The sequence below is a fragment of the Engraulis encrasicolus genome, chromosome 1 (assembly GCF_034702125.1).
Source record: "Engraulis encrasicolus isolate BLACKSEA-1 chromosome 1, IST_EnEncr_1.0, whole genome shotgun sequence".
NCBI lineage: Eukaryota > Metazoa > Chordata > Actinopteri > Clupeiformes > Engraulidae > Engraulis > Engraulis encrasicolus.
This window is the reverse complement of record NC_085857.1, coordinates 51,498,840-51,516,736: the sequence shown is the minus strand read 5'-3', so window position 1 is coordinate 51,516,736 and position 17,897 is coordinate 51,498,840. Positions and strand designations below refer to the sequence as shown.

The window sequence follows — 17,897 nt, the reverse complement described above, 5'->3', positions numbered from 1 at the left end:
GAAAGCCCATTGGGAAACTCCAACTCCCATTGTCATTGTGACAGAGCACTCCACAGCACACAAGTGAACACTGCACACTGCACACAACGAAATTGCATTTATGCCTCACCCGTGCTCAGTGATGTACCCGAACGCGTTCAATGAACGAAAGTTCATGAACGAGTTCATATTTTGAGCGAACGTGAACTGAACGGACAGTATTTTCTAGATGATGAACGAACTATGAGCGCGTTCATCTGGAGTGTGAACGTGAACGTTCATTAGTTCTTCATTCCGTTCATTCCGTAGTTACCAGATTTCATTAATATTCCTGCAGAAACCGCTACTGAACACAATGTCAGAGAGTCTAATATTATGTCTTATCCAGGGCTTCGAACCGGTTCAAGGAACGAAAACGAAAACCAGAAACTTTTTGTATTTTACAGGGAACAGAAACGAAACCGGAAACGTTATTATTTTTTATGTTCTGGAACAGGAACACTTATTTAAAAATAATGGTAACCGGTTAATACCGGTTAATACCGTTCCTCAAACTAAAAAAAAAAGTCATTATTTTCCTGCGCACGTTACCATGACGGCTGAGGTTCACATCCTGTGTGACATCAGACATTCTCTGACTGAATGGAGAGAGAGCTGTAGATTACAAAGTCTTCACTCCACATCTTAATTAAGAGAAACCAATGTCATACAAAAGGACAGAGTTTGCATTGCATTATTGTAAGACATTGCAGGGAAGCGCGTGTAAAGCGCACCGACAATGTTCGGCGTTATTGGGCATCCATGGCCGCTTCAAATATGCACAAACTCACAATGTCCATCATAGTGCTCCCCGTGACCCAAGTCAGCGTGGAGCGCACATTTTCATCATTGAGGTTTATTCCCTGCTTCTCCGCTTAGGTCGTCCCTGAATGACAAAATTCTGGAAGATATTCTTGTCATCCGCTTGAATAAACAGTTTTGAATGTAGTCTGACTCATTTGCACTTCCGTCTTTCTTGGTTAACGTCAGTTAGGCCTATGGGGAGTAATCAGCTAACAGGAACGAAATTAACCGTTCCGGGAACAATATTTTTTGGTTCTAACCGGTTCGGGAACGTGAATTTATTGGTGGAACTCAGAACCGGAAACGTTATAATTCCGTTTCTGTTCGGAACGGAACGTTTGGAAAAAAGTAACGGTTCAAAGCCCTGGTCTTATCCATTCTCTCTGACAGCGTCAGACACCATTCTCTCCGACTGTCTTTAGTCTCGTGCAAAGAGGCGGGACCAAGCAAACAGCAGGCATCGCTCTACTTAAAGTCAGAGTGGCCAGCAACCAGCCAGCAGTGTGCGAGTTTTCTGATTTCCGGTGACTTTTTAGATTAACGCCTCTAGCGACCGTCTTCTGGGCGTTCTGCTCTCGCTTCACTATTTAAGTTAAAATGCGCCGCGCGCAGCATCAACAAGAGAAAGCTGCCTGCTGGCATGTTGCAGGATGGCAAATTTTGCGCATGAGACAGAGAACAACAGTGCAGGAAAACGTTAGTCCACGCACCCGATTTAAGTCCAGTCCATACAGTAACAGAAAAGAAGTGAAATCGCTCAGCACACAGTGTCTAAACAACAAACAATCTAAAGGACTAGGCCTAGGCCTACTGATAAACCACTCTTAATGCAAAACTAAAATACAGTAGAGTAATATCTAACAATCTCATTGTTAAAACTAATTTAGGCTTTAGGCCTACACTTTTTTCAACATAGGGGGTGAGATGTGAGCTGAACAATGAACTAGTAGAAAATGTACTTTCCCAACACTGCAGAAAACACATAAGGACTCCTATAGGCCTAATAGGCCTACTCTATTACTACTAATAATAAACCGCTGCTCTAATGCACAAGTAAAATACCGTTATATCCAGCAATGTCATTGTTAACACTAATTAACTAATCTGTGAAGCATTTATATGGGCTTTTTCAATGAATTTTGATTTTTTTTTTTATTTTTTTTTGGTGGGGGGGGGGAATGAACTGAAATGAACTAGTTCATTTATTTTGTGAACTATGAATGAACTAGTTCATTTTGAAAAAAATATGAACTATGAACGAACTAGTTCATTCTGAGAGCTGTGAACTTGAACTTGAACTAGTTCACGTACAAAATGAACTTTCCCAACACTGCCCGTGCTAGGGGGCAGCCCTCAGTGGCGCCCCATGGGGAGCAGTGCGGTGGGACGGTACCATGCTCAGGGTACCTCAGTCATGGAGGAGGATGGGGGAGAGCACTGGTTGATTACTCCCCCCACCAACCTGGCGGGTTGAGTCAGTCTTTCAATCTGGGGGTTGCAGGTTCGAGTTCCCTTTTAATAATAATAATAATAATAATAATAATAATAATAATAATAATAATAATACATTATCTGACATGGAAAGTGCAATAACTTGTGAGTTATATTTTTTGTTCTTCTCTGTTTTCTTACAGGTTGGGCAGTTAGCCACAGCAATGACACCCATTCCCATCAATAAAAGGACACAGTTTATATTTACATACATTGATTTTCCCCAAATGTTGTAATTTGTGCAAACAAAGCATTTTTAGAAAACTATTGCAATTGAGACTTCCTCATTCTATAGTGGCAACAGTTCTAAACAGCGACTTTGCCTTAACCCTATCCAGACCGGGGGCATCAGACACCTTTGTGAACATTTGAAGTGGTCTGATGCACATAATAACAAAAATTGATGTGCATTACCCAAGTTAGATGGAAAATACATTAAGGTGACATTTTGGGCAATAAAATCAGGAAATTATGTCATAATGATGTCATAATATCCAATAATGACACCGAACTGATGTCATTCATAGATCTTTGGCTGAAGATCATCCCCTCCCCTTTGGTGGTCATACGCCATTCGGTTCCTAAGTTAGCACCCCCCCCCCCCCCGGTACCAGGAATGCCAAAAAAGGCCGGTCTGGATACGGTTTAAACATGAAAATAAAAATGCATGATAAAATTATATATAATTTCAGGGATTTCCATAGCTTACTTTATATGTCTTGTGTTACATGAATACATGCACACATTGGCAACAGTCAGATTTTGTCATACAGTACTACCAGATGCATGTCTAAATGAAACGACCATTAAAAACATGCAAGCAGGCACCATCTTATGGTAACATTATTACATTACAAGACGGTAAACGTTACATCCAGTTAGTTTGTCAGATGTGAAATGTAGCAGTGCAGCACAGAAAGAGTTGCAATTTAAAACATTTAAATAACTAAAAACAATATAAATAATGTAGAATTAAAAAAAAAAAAAATGAGAAACAATCAATTGACTGACAAAAGGGCAACAAAAAGAATGATGAATCCCAGGCAGACCACATCAGAATCTGAAATTTAGTTTATATTATTTTTGCACAGCTCTGCTGGCAGGTGCGTAGGAGATGTGTTTCAGTCCTAGACCCTACATTTTCCTGATGAAGGTCCAGGACCGAAACGAAAATCGTGAAATGGTCAGTCCGTAGGAGTTTTTTAAATTGTCAGTCAACTTTTATCATTCACTTATGTCTTGTTTGCCTTGGCAATGTGGGTCCCATGGTTATGTAGTCACTCCTCATCGACGCCGTTTCAACTGCTTTGGCCTTCCTCACTGATGCTGACTCGACTGCTTTGGTCTTCCTCATGGGCACGGCTGACATCGTCTGATAAACGCCTTCGGGTTGTGAAGTCACAATGGACATTGTCTGATAAACGCCTTCGGGTTGCAAGGGTACGGCAGACATTGACTGGTAATCTCCTTCAAGTTGCGAGGGTACGGTAGACATTGTCTGGTAAAGTCCTTCAGGCTGCGAGGGTACGGTAGACATTGTCTGGTAAAGTCCTTCAGGCTGCAAGGGTACGGTAGACATCGTCTGGTAAACCCCCTCAGGTTGCAAGGGTACGGCGGAGGACATCGTCTGGTAAACTCCGGGTTGCGGGGGTACGGCGGACATTGTCTGGTAAACGCCTTCGGGTTGTAAGGGCACTAGGGAATGTCTCCGGAACCCATACTGTGGGTCACTCTCAGATGAAGGCTGCTTGTGTGTGCATGTAAATGATCTGCAAAGAAAAGTAAACAAACCAAACAAGAGGAATCAAACAAACTGTAACCTGACTTGGATTCTTGAAACCTGACCAAGATTAAATGTATGCAGAAGTGAGTGAATGAAAGTGTTGTGCTGTACTGTATTGGCTTGTATTGTATTTAAGGGGACCCTATTGAAAACTAGATGTCACATTTCAAGAGGCACTCCCCATGTGTAAATAAATACACAATACATAAATACATAAATCTGACTGTGTTTCGACAAACGATATTCAAGGGCTTTCAGGTATCCTCATGCAACCATCTGAGAACTGTGAAAATCAGAGTCATTTCTGAACAAATGAGCCAGGCTCCCCCATGTGGGATTTTCCACAAATGGGCGGCATTATTGCTCTTCTTCCATCTGTTGTTTTCAGCTACGTCACGCGTTCAATGCGAGTGGCTGAAATGGCACGTCAGTAAAGATGAGGACAGGTTATTTATCCAATCACGTGCAACGAGGTTAGAAGGAGTATCAATTGAAAACGTGTAAGTTGTGGGGGGTTCTCAGATGATATTGAAGGCAAAACATACCAGCTGGCAAGAGTCAGGTTTGGTGCCCTTGGCCCCCATTTATCATCAGTTCGTAGAATGCCTTCTAAATTGTGTTCTACGAGTTAAATATAGAATGGTTGCAGAAAAATCGGGTTTAATCAAAATGTGTGTTGCCTGCTCCAACGCACATCTCTGCATGGTGAATTCCTCACCTTCCAATTCACTGTGCACACGCGCACTCGGGGTAATTTGCATCTCGAAACACCTCCAAGTAACCATATATGGTATTACAACATATTTAAATGCCATGTTAATCGGAAAGCACCACCCTGTTCGGACAAATGCAGATTGGCGCGTCACATGAAGCGCTGGCGCTAAGCGCAGAGATAGGAACACTTCCGCGACAGAAGTGGAGGTGCTTTTGACAGGAGTAGGACAGTGTTTCAAAAGACACACATTGACTTAAACACTGTCAAATAGCACACTGTTATACTCCATTGCAATTAAAAGCAAACTGTATATGGCACACTCAGTATTATTTGCAATTTCATGTTTCTTCCACTCGCACGCATGGTCTGAGGTGTTCGTAAATCCCACACTTAGCTGAGGAATGATCGCACACACGCTTTACACACAGATATGTGCCTAAGAACGCTTGATAAATGAGGGCCCTAGACTCTTGGCCAACACTACTTGCATGCAATGTTACAGTGTAAGAACTGTATCTACACTTTTACGGTGATGGTGATGGTGATGGTGATGCTGTGTGATTGGCGTCCCCTGGATACAACCGGACATTGCTAACAGACAAGACAGACAGACAGATAGACAGACAGGCAGCCAGACAGACAGGTAGGCAGGCGGACAGACAGACAAGTAGGCAGACACACAGGCAGACAAACAGACAGACAGACAGACAGACAGGCAGACGGTTTCATTGTACACCCGGCCTAACTTCCTCAAGGGACAGAGAGCAACTTAGAACGTTAGATTTGGCACTACATGACAAATAGGATGAATATAAAGGGCACTGTTTAAACCAAAGAGTGTGTGCAAGTGGGATCAGGATAACCAAGGTTACTCTACAGTACATTACAGGAAAGGGGAAAAACAAAATAGAGTAGCAAAATATACACAACATTAGAAAATGGAATTACAAAACAATAGAAAACACGAAAACAACATGTGAAAGAGGAATAACGAAACAATAGCAGAACACGAAAACAATATTAGAAAATTGAATAACAAAAAGAAAAGAAAACAAACACCATATTAGTAATTGGAATAACAAAACAATAGCAATACATGAAAATAATATTAGAAAATGGATAAGCAAAGCAATAGCAAAACACAAAACAAAATACCTGTAACAAAACACAAATAGCAAAACACGAAAACAACAGTGGTAAACTTACGAAGGGTCACTCCCAGGTGGGATGGTGAGGGTGGCGGTGGTGGTGAGGTGCAATGGCTCAAGGGCTGAATTTACCTGAAGAATAACATCAAGGAGAGTGTATGGGTTGCATAGAGATTTTAAACTATTTTTTCTTTTAAATATTTTAGCTTTATTCAATATTCAATATTCATCTTCTTGCATTAAAAAATGTACAGCACTCCTCTTACCTTTTCAGGGTTTGGCTGGTGAGGACTGCTTGCTCTTGCATTTAAATGATCTGGCGAGAAAAGGCAAAAGAAGATCTAAATAAAACTAAATAAAACCATATTTAATACTAAATAAAAGCAACAAAGCTTACTGAATGAAGTACTGACATGTTACATCTGGAGACAAAATAAGTCTGTTTAGGAGAATGCCAACGCTACACTCGCACTTGGACGACTGCAGACTGAGCAAAGCACTTAACCTCTGGGATACTTTTATCCAAATGGACTCACAGTTATGTACAGGGTATTGGTTACAGTCCCTGGAGCAGTGTGCGGTTATGTCTTTTGCCTCAGCCATGGAGTGTGGTAGGGAGTGGAAGGGTGGGATATGAACCAGCAACCCTCTCATCTAAAGTCTGATGTCCTTAATCATTAGGCTACGGCTGCCCACGTACAGTACCTAATCATGCACCTACTGTAAATGTAATGCAAAGCTATGTAATAAGGTCTTTCTATGAATTAATTGGTCTCCTCCAAATGCAGAACAGACAGACAGAGAGACAGGCTCTCTCTCTCTCTCTCTCTCTCTCTCTCTCTCTCTCTCTCTCTCTCTCTCTCTCTCTCTCGCTCTCTCTCTCTCTCCCCTACCCAACGTTGGTGTGCGTTTACGTCTCTTCCGAAGGCAGAACAGCAGTAGCCCAGCTCCCATCAGCATTGCCACACCGAGCCCTGCAATAATGCCAGCCAACACACCTAAAGATGGACAGACAAACAGATAGATTGTTACATTGTTGATTGTTATTTTTTGTTTTGTTGCAACAATTTCCTCATGCTGATAATACATAGGCCTACAGTTCTAACACTTGTAGAATGGTTGTGTGTGTGTGTGTGTGTGTGTGTGTGTGTGTGTGTGTGTGTGTGTGTGTGTGTGTGTGTGTGTGTGTGTGTGTGTGTGTGTGTGTGTGTGTGTGTGTGTGTGTTTGTGGTTGAGAAAAAAAGGAACACGAGGGCAACGCTTACTTAAGTTGGAAGTCTCCTCTCCTGGAAGTTCTGTAAAAGACAGACAGGCAGACATGCAGAAAGGACAAGGCAACAAAAAACAAATGTTTGTCATTACGAAAGGAATTTCCTGGAAGCAAGAGTGAAACTACACCATAGACATTTATGTGATGCAATATTTACAATAAACATCTTCATGTGTCATGGTCATGTGTCATGGCCATGTGTGGAACACACAAGTGTGAGAACAAACAAAACTGAAAGCTCTCACGATGTTGTGACAATACGTTTTAGATGTATTGTAATTTGATTTACGTAATTTAGGGCAATAGGACCTATTTCTTGTTTTCTGCCGCACCACAACAAATCAGTTTCACTTTCAGGCCACTAAATTATAATGAAATGGAGTCACGTAGAAAAAAAACGTACTGTACATTTGTCATACTGGTATTAGTTTATACTTAAATATTCATGAAAAGGTAAAATTTGGCAATAGGCAGCGCAGTTTCAATGAGCAAAATAGTTGAAATACCTATTTTGGCCACAATCTTACTTACTGCTCCTTTAACTGTCAGCTTGTACTATGTTATTTTAACAGGGGATTTGTTTGAATCCTCTTACCTGAGGTCAGAGGTGTGGTTGTCACAGGTGATGTGATGCCTATTGACCATGGAAAACAAACAAGAACACAAGCAAACAAACAAACAAAAAATAAATTGCTACAAATACTGAACAGGGGCAACGGAGTAAAAATGTAGGGCATATAAATATTTACCTCAATTATTAACATGTCACTAGTTCTCATTGTCCACAATTAAATAATAACAACAACAACAATGCATGAATAAATAAATAAATAATGAATACAAAAAATGACAACGATATGATGAAAAGCACTCATGGAGAATCGTCCTCCGTCAAGAGAGATGAAACCACTGGATAAAAAAGTGTCCAGCAGGCATTTTTTTTCAATTAATCCAGTAATAAAGCTTTCTAAGCAAATTGATTCTAAAGTGTTACTAAATTCCATGAATGCTACATGCCTACATTGGTGAATTCTTTTGCAAAACAAAAGCAAAAAAAATATACTAGTTTTAGTTTATTACTATAAATATCCATGAAAAAGGTCAAATGTGGCGAAATGCAGCTTCAATGAGCAGAATAGTTGCAATAGGCTACATACTTTGGCCACACACTTTGACTACATAATGGCTCCTTTAACAGTCAGCTTGTATATAAGTTTGAGTCAACGATGTGTGCGCATTCAGTGTGACATGAATTCTGGACGGGTCAATAAGCAGAGTGTTGCCTGGTTCCTCTTACCTGAGGTCAGAGGTGTGGTGATCACAGGTGGTGTGATGCCTATTGACCATGGAAAACAAACAAGAACACAAGCAAACAAACAAACAAAAATAACTTAGACATTTAGAACAGATACAACAGAATAGCAATGTAGCTATACAAATTCTTGAATATGTCATTTGCCCTCAACATTTTCCCAGTTAAATAATAACCAACAACAACAAAGCGAAATGCATAAAATAAAATAAAATAAAATAATAATAATAAAAAAAGTAAAATGAAATAAAAAATAAATTAATAAAAAAAACAACAATGACAACAATAAAATAATGACTGCTCATAGAAAATCGTCCTCCGTCAAGCCAGATCAAAACAGAATCATGGTGACTGACTGTCTAAATGGCAGGTAGAATAACAGTGCTTAAATATCTTTCTAAACGTATGAATAATGAACTACCAACAAAACATTTATGAATGTAAAAAATGAGTAGAAACACATCAAGCAGTACAGCTGCAGCGGTCCTAGAAGTTTTGTACGCAGCAAAATAGATAAAACAACTGGATATTGAAGTGTCCATCAGGCGGAGATAACAATGACCTTGACAGAGGTAATAAAGCACCGGAACTAAAATATCCAAAGGACCCGGTCACATGACTTACCTAGGTTGACTTCAATGTAGATATCTTTAACCCAAAATCCAGTCTTAATTCCACACCAATACTTCCCAGCATCCTTTGCAGTCAGTCCAGTGATGGAGACGGTGAAGATTCTAGAAGCGGTGTTGTCATGGAGAGAGAATCTTCCCCTAACAGCCCCGCTCTTCCCTTCTTCAGTTTCAACAGGTTTGTCTTTGTATCCATAGGAACAGGCTCCTCTGCAGAGGTACTTGGAGTATGTCTCATATCCAGCATCATAGGGGCATCTGATGTCTGCTGATCCACCTACATGTCCACTCACACTGATCAATGACTCCAGAGAATGGACACCTGCACACACACACGTGCACACACGCACACACACACACACACACACACACACACACACACACACACATGCACAAGGACAAGGATAAGCATGCACACAATTATGCACAAGTACACACACATACACACACACACATGCACATACACACACATTATTGGTGTATTTGGTGTGGTAAAATTAATTTGTTAATAGTGGTGCACACGCGTGTGTGTGTGTGTGTGTACATGCATGTGTGTGTATGTGTGTGTGTGTGCCTGTGTGTGTGTGCCTGTGCGTGTGCGTGTGTGTGTGTGTGTGTGTGTGTGTGTGTGTGTGTGTGTGTGTGTGTGTGTGTGTGTGTGTGTGTATGTGTGTGTGTGTGTGCCCCTCCTGTGTTGAACTGGTCTGTCGAGAGCCAGGCTACCACACCCCTGTCCACATACACAGGCCAATACAGAGTCAAAACCTTTAGATTGTCATTTTCTCTTCTGTTGAATTGGCCATCTAAAAAACATGCAACTACAGTATTTTAGTATTTCTTTTATTGCCCCCTTTACTGTCATAATAGCTACTAGAGTCTCTAAGATAGAATTGTATTAATAGAACTAAAATAGAAAAATAGGACTATGGTCATGTGCGTTGTGTGTTGAGTTGTATGTACGTATTTATTTGTATGTAGGCCAGAGTCCTCTATTTTTGTCAGTTGTGCAATAGTCTTGTGATGTGATGTTAAGCGTATGTCCTGTCTTTAACTAGTCTTGCTCAGGGATGCAAATTGAATTTCAGTGTCAACACACAATTAAGTATTGTCATGTTGTATTGTATCGTACCGTGTAGCCTACAAACAGTGAAAAACAGAACATACAGTAATGTACGTATGAAAACAATGAGCAAATAGTACAACACAGTCTCACTGTCTCTCTATGTCATTGACTTCTCTGACACACACATGTGCACACAAACACAATTCCTCCTTTTCCCATTGTTGCCCTTACCTGAGTGGTTGGAGAAGTTGAGAATGAAGAAGAGTGTCTTCACGAAGAGAGCCTTCATGGTGCAATCAAATAAACGTGCAAACAATAACACACCCAATCCCCTCTAACGAATATTTGGTTGTGTTCGACGCAAGCAAAATTCTCATGAACAGCGGCAAGCCACTTTTATGACCCATTCGGTTTTCAGCTTTCATCTTGACTGCCTACCACATATGTTTCACACCCTTCTCCTGTCAACCCTCCCCCGTCTCTCTCTGTTAGTAGGTGAAAGAAAAAGCTAGAGAGAGACAGAGAGAGATATGGACGACTGATTCATGCATAGGCTGTGTTTTTTAACGTGTGGTTTGGTTTTGAAAACTTAGCTGAGCTGACCACAAAACACAAAGAGGAAGCCTGTTCTACTTTGCTCTGTCATAGCACAACGTCAAGTGTCCATTTAAAATGTCTAACATAGGTCCCCATAGATGTTCTCGAATTGACGGGGCAATGACGACTTAATAGCTGATTTACCTACCGTGCCTAGTTGCAGTGTACCCAAACAACCGCCAGGTGGCCAGGGAACCCTCGCTATACGTGTTACCAATGAGAGGCCCACGGACCCAGAACCCAGACTCCAGAAGGATTTAAAAAATACTAATAATTTTACACAAGCTATATGTTCTCTCTCTCTCTCTCTCTCTCTCTCTCTCTCTCTCTCTCTCTCTCTCTCTCTCTCTCTCGTGTTCATGTAATCTGACCCGGACGCAGGACGCAAAGTTAATTTATTAAGCAAGGATCGAGGGGATAACTGTCACAGGGTGACAGAGTGTTTAAGCGCAAATGTGAAGGCAATATTTATTATATTTAGTAATTAATATTCATTATTATTGTAGGAATATTTTATGTTGTGAAAGACGTGCGGATAGGATAGGCAACTTGCACTGTAGCACCATAGCCTTAGTTTCGCTACACATTAATCAAATTTATAGAGAATTGTTTGATCGAATTGTTTGATCGCTAACTTTCAGAAATGAGCCTTTCCACCTTTTGACTGTCAGTTAGCGCGTAATTTCTGCTGGGGACGGGATGGACGAGTAGCAGTTTTGTCCCTACCACTTAAAGTTTCTTTCAAGAAATAAAGAATCAAGCATGTTGCCGATATTGCTCAGTATGCACTGCAGGCCAATGCCAAAAGGAAAGTTGGTTAGTTTGCTCTGGTAGACGCAGCATCACGCATCCTTTATCAGTAGACCTAGTCCCGAGAGCGATTTCGGAAACATGCAGTACACCGAATATTCTGCGCAGTTTCATACACTCTGTATGACCACATATAATTAATAGAACGCAAAGCCCAGATCACATTTGCTGCTGCCTTTTTCTAGTCGCCATTATGACTAATGTTGAAAGTAAACTAAGACAGAAATGTATAAAGATGCACAGCAGAAGATCGCTCCTTTTCCTTAAGTGTGCCCTCGATCCCCACTCATTCAGTTAAATCTCCTGAATAGAAATGCAATAACTAAAATGAAACCACTCACCTGAAAACATAAGGTCTGAAATGTATTTTTATGAAGCATAGCACCATTGTGCATTACACACAAGAGCATACAAGAACTCAGTGTTAAAAAACAACAACAGCAACATGTGTGCTTAGTAGCCTATTTAGTCTGGCGTTGAACCGCTTGCAATTTAGGGGAAATAGACCACAGAGCGCATTTGAACACAGAGTTCATATCACAAATGTCACGATATCACTGACAGACGTTGAAATGATAGGTTTGAGTCCGACAAGTCGTGCCGCTTGTCTTAAACTGTGCGCACTCTTTCAATTTTAGATTGCGTCGTTGACAGCCCGACATGGAGCACAAGGGGTTACCGCGGGAGCGGAGAAGATGTATCCACAACTTCGCTGAATAAATATCCTTTGAACTGTGTGCAGCAATCGCAGATGATTAGCTTCTTGGATATTTTGTAAAGGTTAACTTGCCATTAACAAGGAAAGGTGATCAGTTTTCAATCCTCCCCGAGAATATTTTTTGTGTCTGCAAAATTCCACCTGTCAACAGCAGATCTACACTCCCACCTTAACAAACAGCATGGCATTTGTTTGTTTGCGAGCAGTAGGCCTACTTGGCTGATAACTTTAATCCAAACTATAAGGAGCAGTCAGTGCTCTCTCTCTCTCTCTCTCTCTCTCTCTCTCTCTCTCTCTCTCTCTCTCACACACACACACACACACACACGCAGAGAAGTGTCATCAAGCGTGTCATCAACGCCTATCCCCCCGAAGCCACGAAACCCGCTTCAAAGATCCAAGCAATTGTATCAGTATTTTAGTGTGTGACCAGATAGTTTCTTCATTTTGGGGGATGGGGGATGCTGACGTAACTGCAACCCAGGAATTGAGGGTCTAAAGCTAGATTTATGCTTTGGACGCATAGCCTCTGCGTCCGTCCATCCGGTGTCTGTGCGCGACCACGCCCCCCCCACGCAGAGAGTCTGCGCCCGTCGTTGAGCACCTCGAAAAAATCTATCCATCTTATCTAACTATCCGTCGGACGGACACGGAGGACGCAGACAAAAAGGCACTATGATTGGTCGTCTCGCTACTTCCTTGTTCTTGTGTCAGCGCAATGCCGGTAGCTTGCGAGAGCAAAGCTGTATTCTGTTAAAAACTATATTATTGCCTTGTGTGTAAAATGTGTAAATACACGAAGCTACAAGCTAAGTAACGAACAATGCATCAGTTGAACACTCGTGGTACAATGCCTGAAGTTTTACTACCGTAGCCTGCTCCTCCACAGAATGTAAACACACATCGGCAGAGTCAACTGTTTACATACTTACATTTTCTGCATGTGAAAACAGACTGGATATGTCAAATCATGATACCAGTACATTGCCTTTGCAGTTTGTGTGAAAACAATTAGCTACCTGGGCTAGAAAACAACATTGCCGCAGTGCTTGTAATGTAGTGAAGGTAATCACGCTATTTCAAATGTGGTTTGTGACGTGCATGAAGGCAAAGTTGGTTCGTGGCCACTCCCAAGCGACTTTTGACACACGCAGTTACTGAAGTCTAATCTGCCCTTTAGGCATGGCATACGGGTTATCTCAATCGTGCCAACAGCAAGGGTTCACGTTTGCCCTCACAGGGCGGGCATAATGCGCATGTTCCATTTGATAGGCTAATAGCCTAATAGCCTTGTCTGTCCTTTCTTTTCCTTCTTTCAATGACCTATTTATTGTAAACTAAGTCGAAGTAGCCTAAATAAGATAAATAAAGTAGTCTAAATAAGTTAGGCTAAGTAAAGTTGTTGTACATGAACTCAAGGCAATGAAGAAATGCAAAGGGATTTTTGATATCTTGTAATAGCCTAACGATATTATGTCTTTATGAACTTCATGAAGGCTACACTACCAGATAGTCGGGTAAACAAGGGTTGACTCGGGTAGACCACCAACATCTGATAGCCTACTGAATTGGGGGAGGGGAGCAATTGTTTTTTCACTCTTAAGTGTTCTCCGACACACACACACACACACACACACACACACACACACACACACACACACACACGCCGCTAATCGCTCTCTCTCTCTCTCTCTCTCTCTCTCTAATCCTCCTCTCTCTTTCTTGTTGTTGCTCATTGTTGCTAATATGCGCGTCTGGATAGGCAGTGTGGTCACCAAGCACACTTTCATACTAATGTTGTGTTATTAAAAAGGAAACCTTTGTTCAGTTATTTGTGAGAACAGTCTCTGCTTTTCACTTTCGAGTTATATTGCGTGCGTCACCGTGGACAAGTGTCTGCTCCTTGTGACTTCAAAAACCCAATGCAAAAGAGTTGAAACTTTTTAGGACGTCAACTTATTGCGAATAATATAGCCTACGGCAAGCTTTAGGAGCAAGAAGTGTAATGTTGGGGGATGTAATTTATGATGGCGGTACTTTCTGCTGGCTACAGTCTTTAGCTGTGTGTAGGCTATGTGTGTGTGTGTGACTCAAAGCGCTCTCTCTCGCTCTCGGTTTCGCCAACAACACATCCAGTGGCAATATTCGCATTGGACGCACTGTTTAGTCCCTCACAATTTTAATGACAAGTGTCCGAAGAAATTAAATGTAGCCTAGGCCTAGAAAAAAAAATGGTTCCAGTTGCCAACTGACCCTCATGACACTGATCATTTTTTGTGTGATCCAAAAAAAATTTGGGGAGGGCCCGAGGTGGATACTCATACCAGGGCCTGTGACCCACTTCTTACGCCAGGGTGTATGTGAGAGAGAGAGAGAGAGAGAGAGAGAGAGAGGATGTGTTTCTGCGATTTATCTGCAGAATGTGTCATGATCTGTCAGCTCTCTGCAAATGAGGTTTCTGTTCCTCTTTTTCTGAACAGGCTTGCCAGATCTGACTGATGATTTGCAGCCCAAGAAATCCAGTAAATTGCATTAGTCTCTATGGCAATATCTCGCCCAAAAAACGCAGCAGACAGCCATTCTAGACAGCCGAATTGGGAAGGAAACCGCCCAATCTGGCAACACAACTTCAGTCTATGAACTATGTGGCCATTTCGCAGAAGAACCATTACATTTCTACTCAAAGCCACTTCCCTATCCCTCCCCATCTTTCTTTCACCACTCGTTTCCTGCCCCTCTTTCTAAGTCTTAGTAATAAAGATGCAAAAAAAATCTTTAAAAAGTCGAATTTTTGCTTGGACCATGCCTAAGGCCATTCCTCGATCCCCCCAGATTTCTCTCTCCTACTCACTTCCTGTCACCATCACACACTGTTACGTCAAATAAAGGCATGAAAGCCACAATTATTTGTAATAAAAAAGCCCAAAGTACAATACATTCTTTAAAATGTGATTTATCCATTTATTGAGCATTTGCCAATAAGATCTACTGGTTTCGCTTCTTCACATATTTCCAGAAGTGTGCTTTCTTGCTTGGGAAATCAGGTGGTTTGGTTTGCGGAGTTCTTCCTATAAGAACACGACAGAGGCAAAGAAAAGTCAGAGGTGAAGATCGTAAAGGGTTGGTAGTTGAACACACACACACACACACACACACACACACACACACACACTCATTGTCATGTTCACCTGCCCATCGGTCAGGCAACACTCATGGCCCGGCAGCTGCTGTATCCATGGAGGGTAGAACCTGGCTTATGTCCGAATCTGCCATGGAAACCAACACACAATGCAAACCATCGATTAGCATTGCCTCTATAAACTACCGTCATACTTTCATACTCATAAGGATGATAAGATGGTAGAAGCTTCGCACATTTAAGTGACATATTACAACATATTTTTCTGGGAATAACAGATAACACAATTAAAGAAGTTTGTCATGTTGCCTGAACTAAACACTTAATGGTTAGCATTTGGATGAAATAAAAGTAGCCGAAATATTACCCAATGGAAAATATCAGTTTGCATTGGCATGTACATTTTAGAAAAGTGTGTGTGTGTGTGTGTGTGTGTGTGTGCGTGTGTGCGTGGAGCCCTATCTCACGCCTTTCGTAAAGTCTTCACGAAAAAAATAGCTTAATTTTCGTGGTGCATTCACGTTATTTCCCGCCTTTCGTAAAGTCTTCACGAAAATAATAGATTAATTTTCACGCTGCCTATTCACTTGAATTGCCCCACTGCTGCTATGGTTATCCAAACGTCTGCAGGAGCGGGGAGGGGGTGCTGACAGAACACTGCTGATACACTCGGGACTCACTAATTCGACGCCCTTTCGGTACTTACGCCTTATGTCCCCTAAACCTAAACCTAAACCTAACCCTAACCTTAACCCTACTTAACCCTAAACCTAACCCTAACCTTAACCCTAACCTTAACCCTAACCTTGACCCTAAACCTAACCCTAAATTGCTTGTTTGAAATGTTTGATTACCATGTGACGGTAGGCTACCGAAAGGGCATCAAACTAGTGGGTCGCTAGGCAACAGTCGGGCAATTCAAGTGAATAGGCAGTGTGAAAATTAATCTATTACAAATGTATTTTCGTGAAGACTTTACGAAAGGCGGGAAATAACGTGAATGCACCAAGAAAATTAAGCTATTTTTGTCGTGAATACTTCACGAAATGAGTGAGATACAGTTGGAGCGTGTGCATGATTACCTGCAGACTTGGCCCTCTTAACAAGGAGCACAACGATGAGCAGTATAATGGCCACAATCATGGTCACCAGCAGCCCCACTATGGCCACCAAGACTACAGACAGACAGGCAGACCGTTAGGAGGACAGAGAGACACACAGGAAGGTAGTTAGATAGTGAGACGGACAGGCAGATGCGCAGTTAGACGGACAGAGAGACATACATGAGGACTAGATAGTAAGACAGACAGTTAAATAGACAGACAGACAGAAAGACAGACGGGCAGACAGACAGGTTAGCAGGCAATAAGGTCACCAGCAGTCCCACTGTGGCCCAGGGGCGATTTTAGCTTTTGATCTTTAGGGGGGCCTGGCCCCTGGTGCTGACAGTGGTACCTGACAGAGGTACCTGACAGAGCAAGCGTTCCATTTCTATTTCAGATTTGAGATTTCGTTTTCAAAAGGCTTTCAATTTTAAATAACAGTTCACTCAATGAAGGACTACCCACAAGACATGACATTACATTTCCCCCCACGAAATCTAACTTACATTAGGCTACCTACATAGGTAATCCTTGTGATTGGTAGCCTACTGTGTGTCATATACACACCCTAATGGTTGTCATAGTTCTTATGTGATTGAGAGGAAAGAAAAAGAGAGAGGGAAATATTATAATACAGTAGGCCTATAGGAAGTATTATACAGAGTTAGTGTTGTCACGATACCAATATTTTGGTACTGGTATCGGTATCAATATGTATTTCGGTACTTTTCGGTACTTAAAAAAAAAAAAAACCTTTCTATGTCCTGTAATGCAATATCTTTCCAGCTCCTGGTACAAATCACACCAATCTCAATAAGTTATAACACGGTCATAATAGTCTACTCTGCACTGAAACAGTAGCATTTTTTTAATAATCCCATCCAAATCATTTTGTTAAAATGACACTAAATACAAAAACATGAGTGGATATCTATTTGGATAACACACATCACATCATAGTAAGTTACTTTTAATTCAAATGTGATATGGACTGTTAGTGAATGTGCAGTGAATTATTTCTCACTCATTTTCTTGTTTTCACTGCTGGTACATTTTAACCAAAACCCCAACTCAATATTACAGGAGCCACTACTTGCTGTTCCCCAGCACTTCAGGGGTTAATCTGAAACTCGAGCTGATCCAATCAGAAGCGCCCCTCTCTCTCTCGCTCACCCACCCACTCACTCCCACACACGCAGCAGCAGGATCAAAAGACTGCGGTGACGTGAGCCTCGCTTCCTTCATCCGCGCTACACTCAAAAAACACCATGCGCGTGTATTCTATTAATACGGTTTT

General features: G+C 41.5%; 1 protein-coding gene and 1 long non-coding RNA gene across 2 annotated transcripts; both read right to left on the bottom strand.

The window, feature by feature from the left end:
* Positions 1-3,328: 3,328 nt before the first annotated feature.
* On the bottom strand, positions 3,329-10,522 carry LOC134458119 (CMRF35-like molecule 1). The gene is made up of 8 exons (XM_063210250.1): positions 10,465-10,522; positions 9,166-9,447; positions 8,527-8,565; positions 7,825-7,863; positions 6,874-6,957; positions 6,226-6,275; positions 6,018-6,091; positions 3,329-4,082 (listed from the first exon to the last, which is right to left on the bottom strand). The coding sequence occupies exons 1-8, from the start codon at positions 10,520-10,522 to the stop codon at positions 3,542-3,544; spliced, it is 1,167 nt and encodes a 388-aa protein (XP_063066320.1). The 3' UTR covers positions 3,329-3,541.
* Positions 10,523-15,298: 4,776 nt separating this feature from the next.
* LOC134440666 (uncharacterized) lies at positions 15,299-16,810 on the bottom strand. The gene is made up of 3 exons (XR_010033001.1): positions 16,580-16,810; positions 15,547-15,624; positions 15,299-15,426 (listed from the first exon to the last, which is right to left on the bottom strand). It is a non-coding gene; the product is annotated as an uncharacterized LOC134440666 (long non-coding RNA).
* Positions 16,811-17,897: the final 1,087 nt, after the last annotated feature.

Coding starts and splice junctions, on each gene's coding strand:
- LOC134458119 (XM_063210250.1), bottom strand. CDS start 10,522: ATGAAGGCTCTCTTCGTGAAGACACTCTTCTTCATTCTCAACTTCTCC. Junction 9,448..10,464: donor CAACTTCTCCAACCACTCAG/GTAAGGGCAACA, acceptor GTGGACATGTAG/GTGGATCAGCAGACATCAGA. Junction 4,083..6,017: donor CCACCTGGGAGTGACCCTTC/GTAAGTTTACCA, acceptor TTTTCTTTGCAG/ATCATTTACATGCACACACA.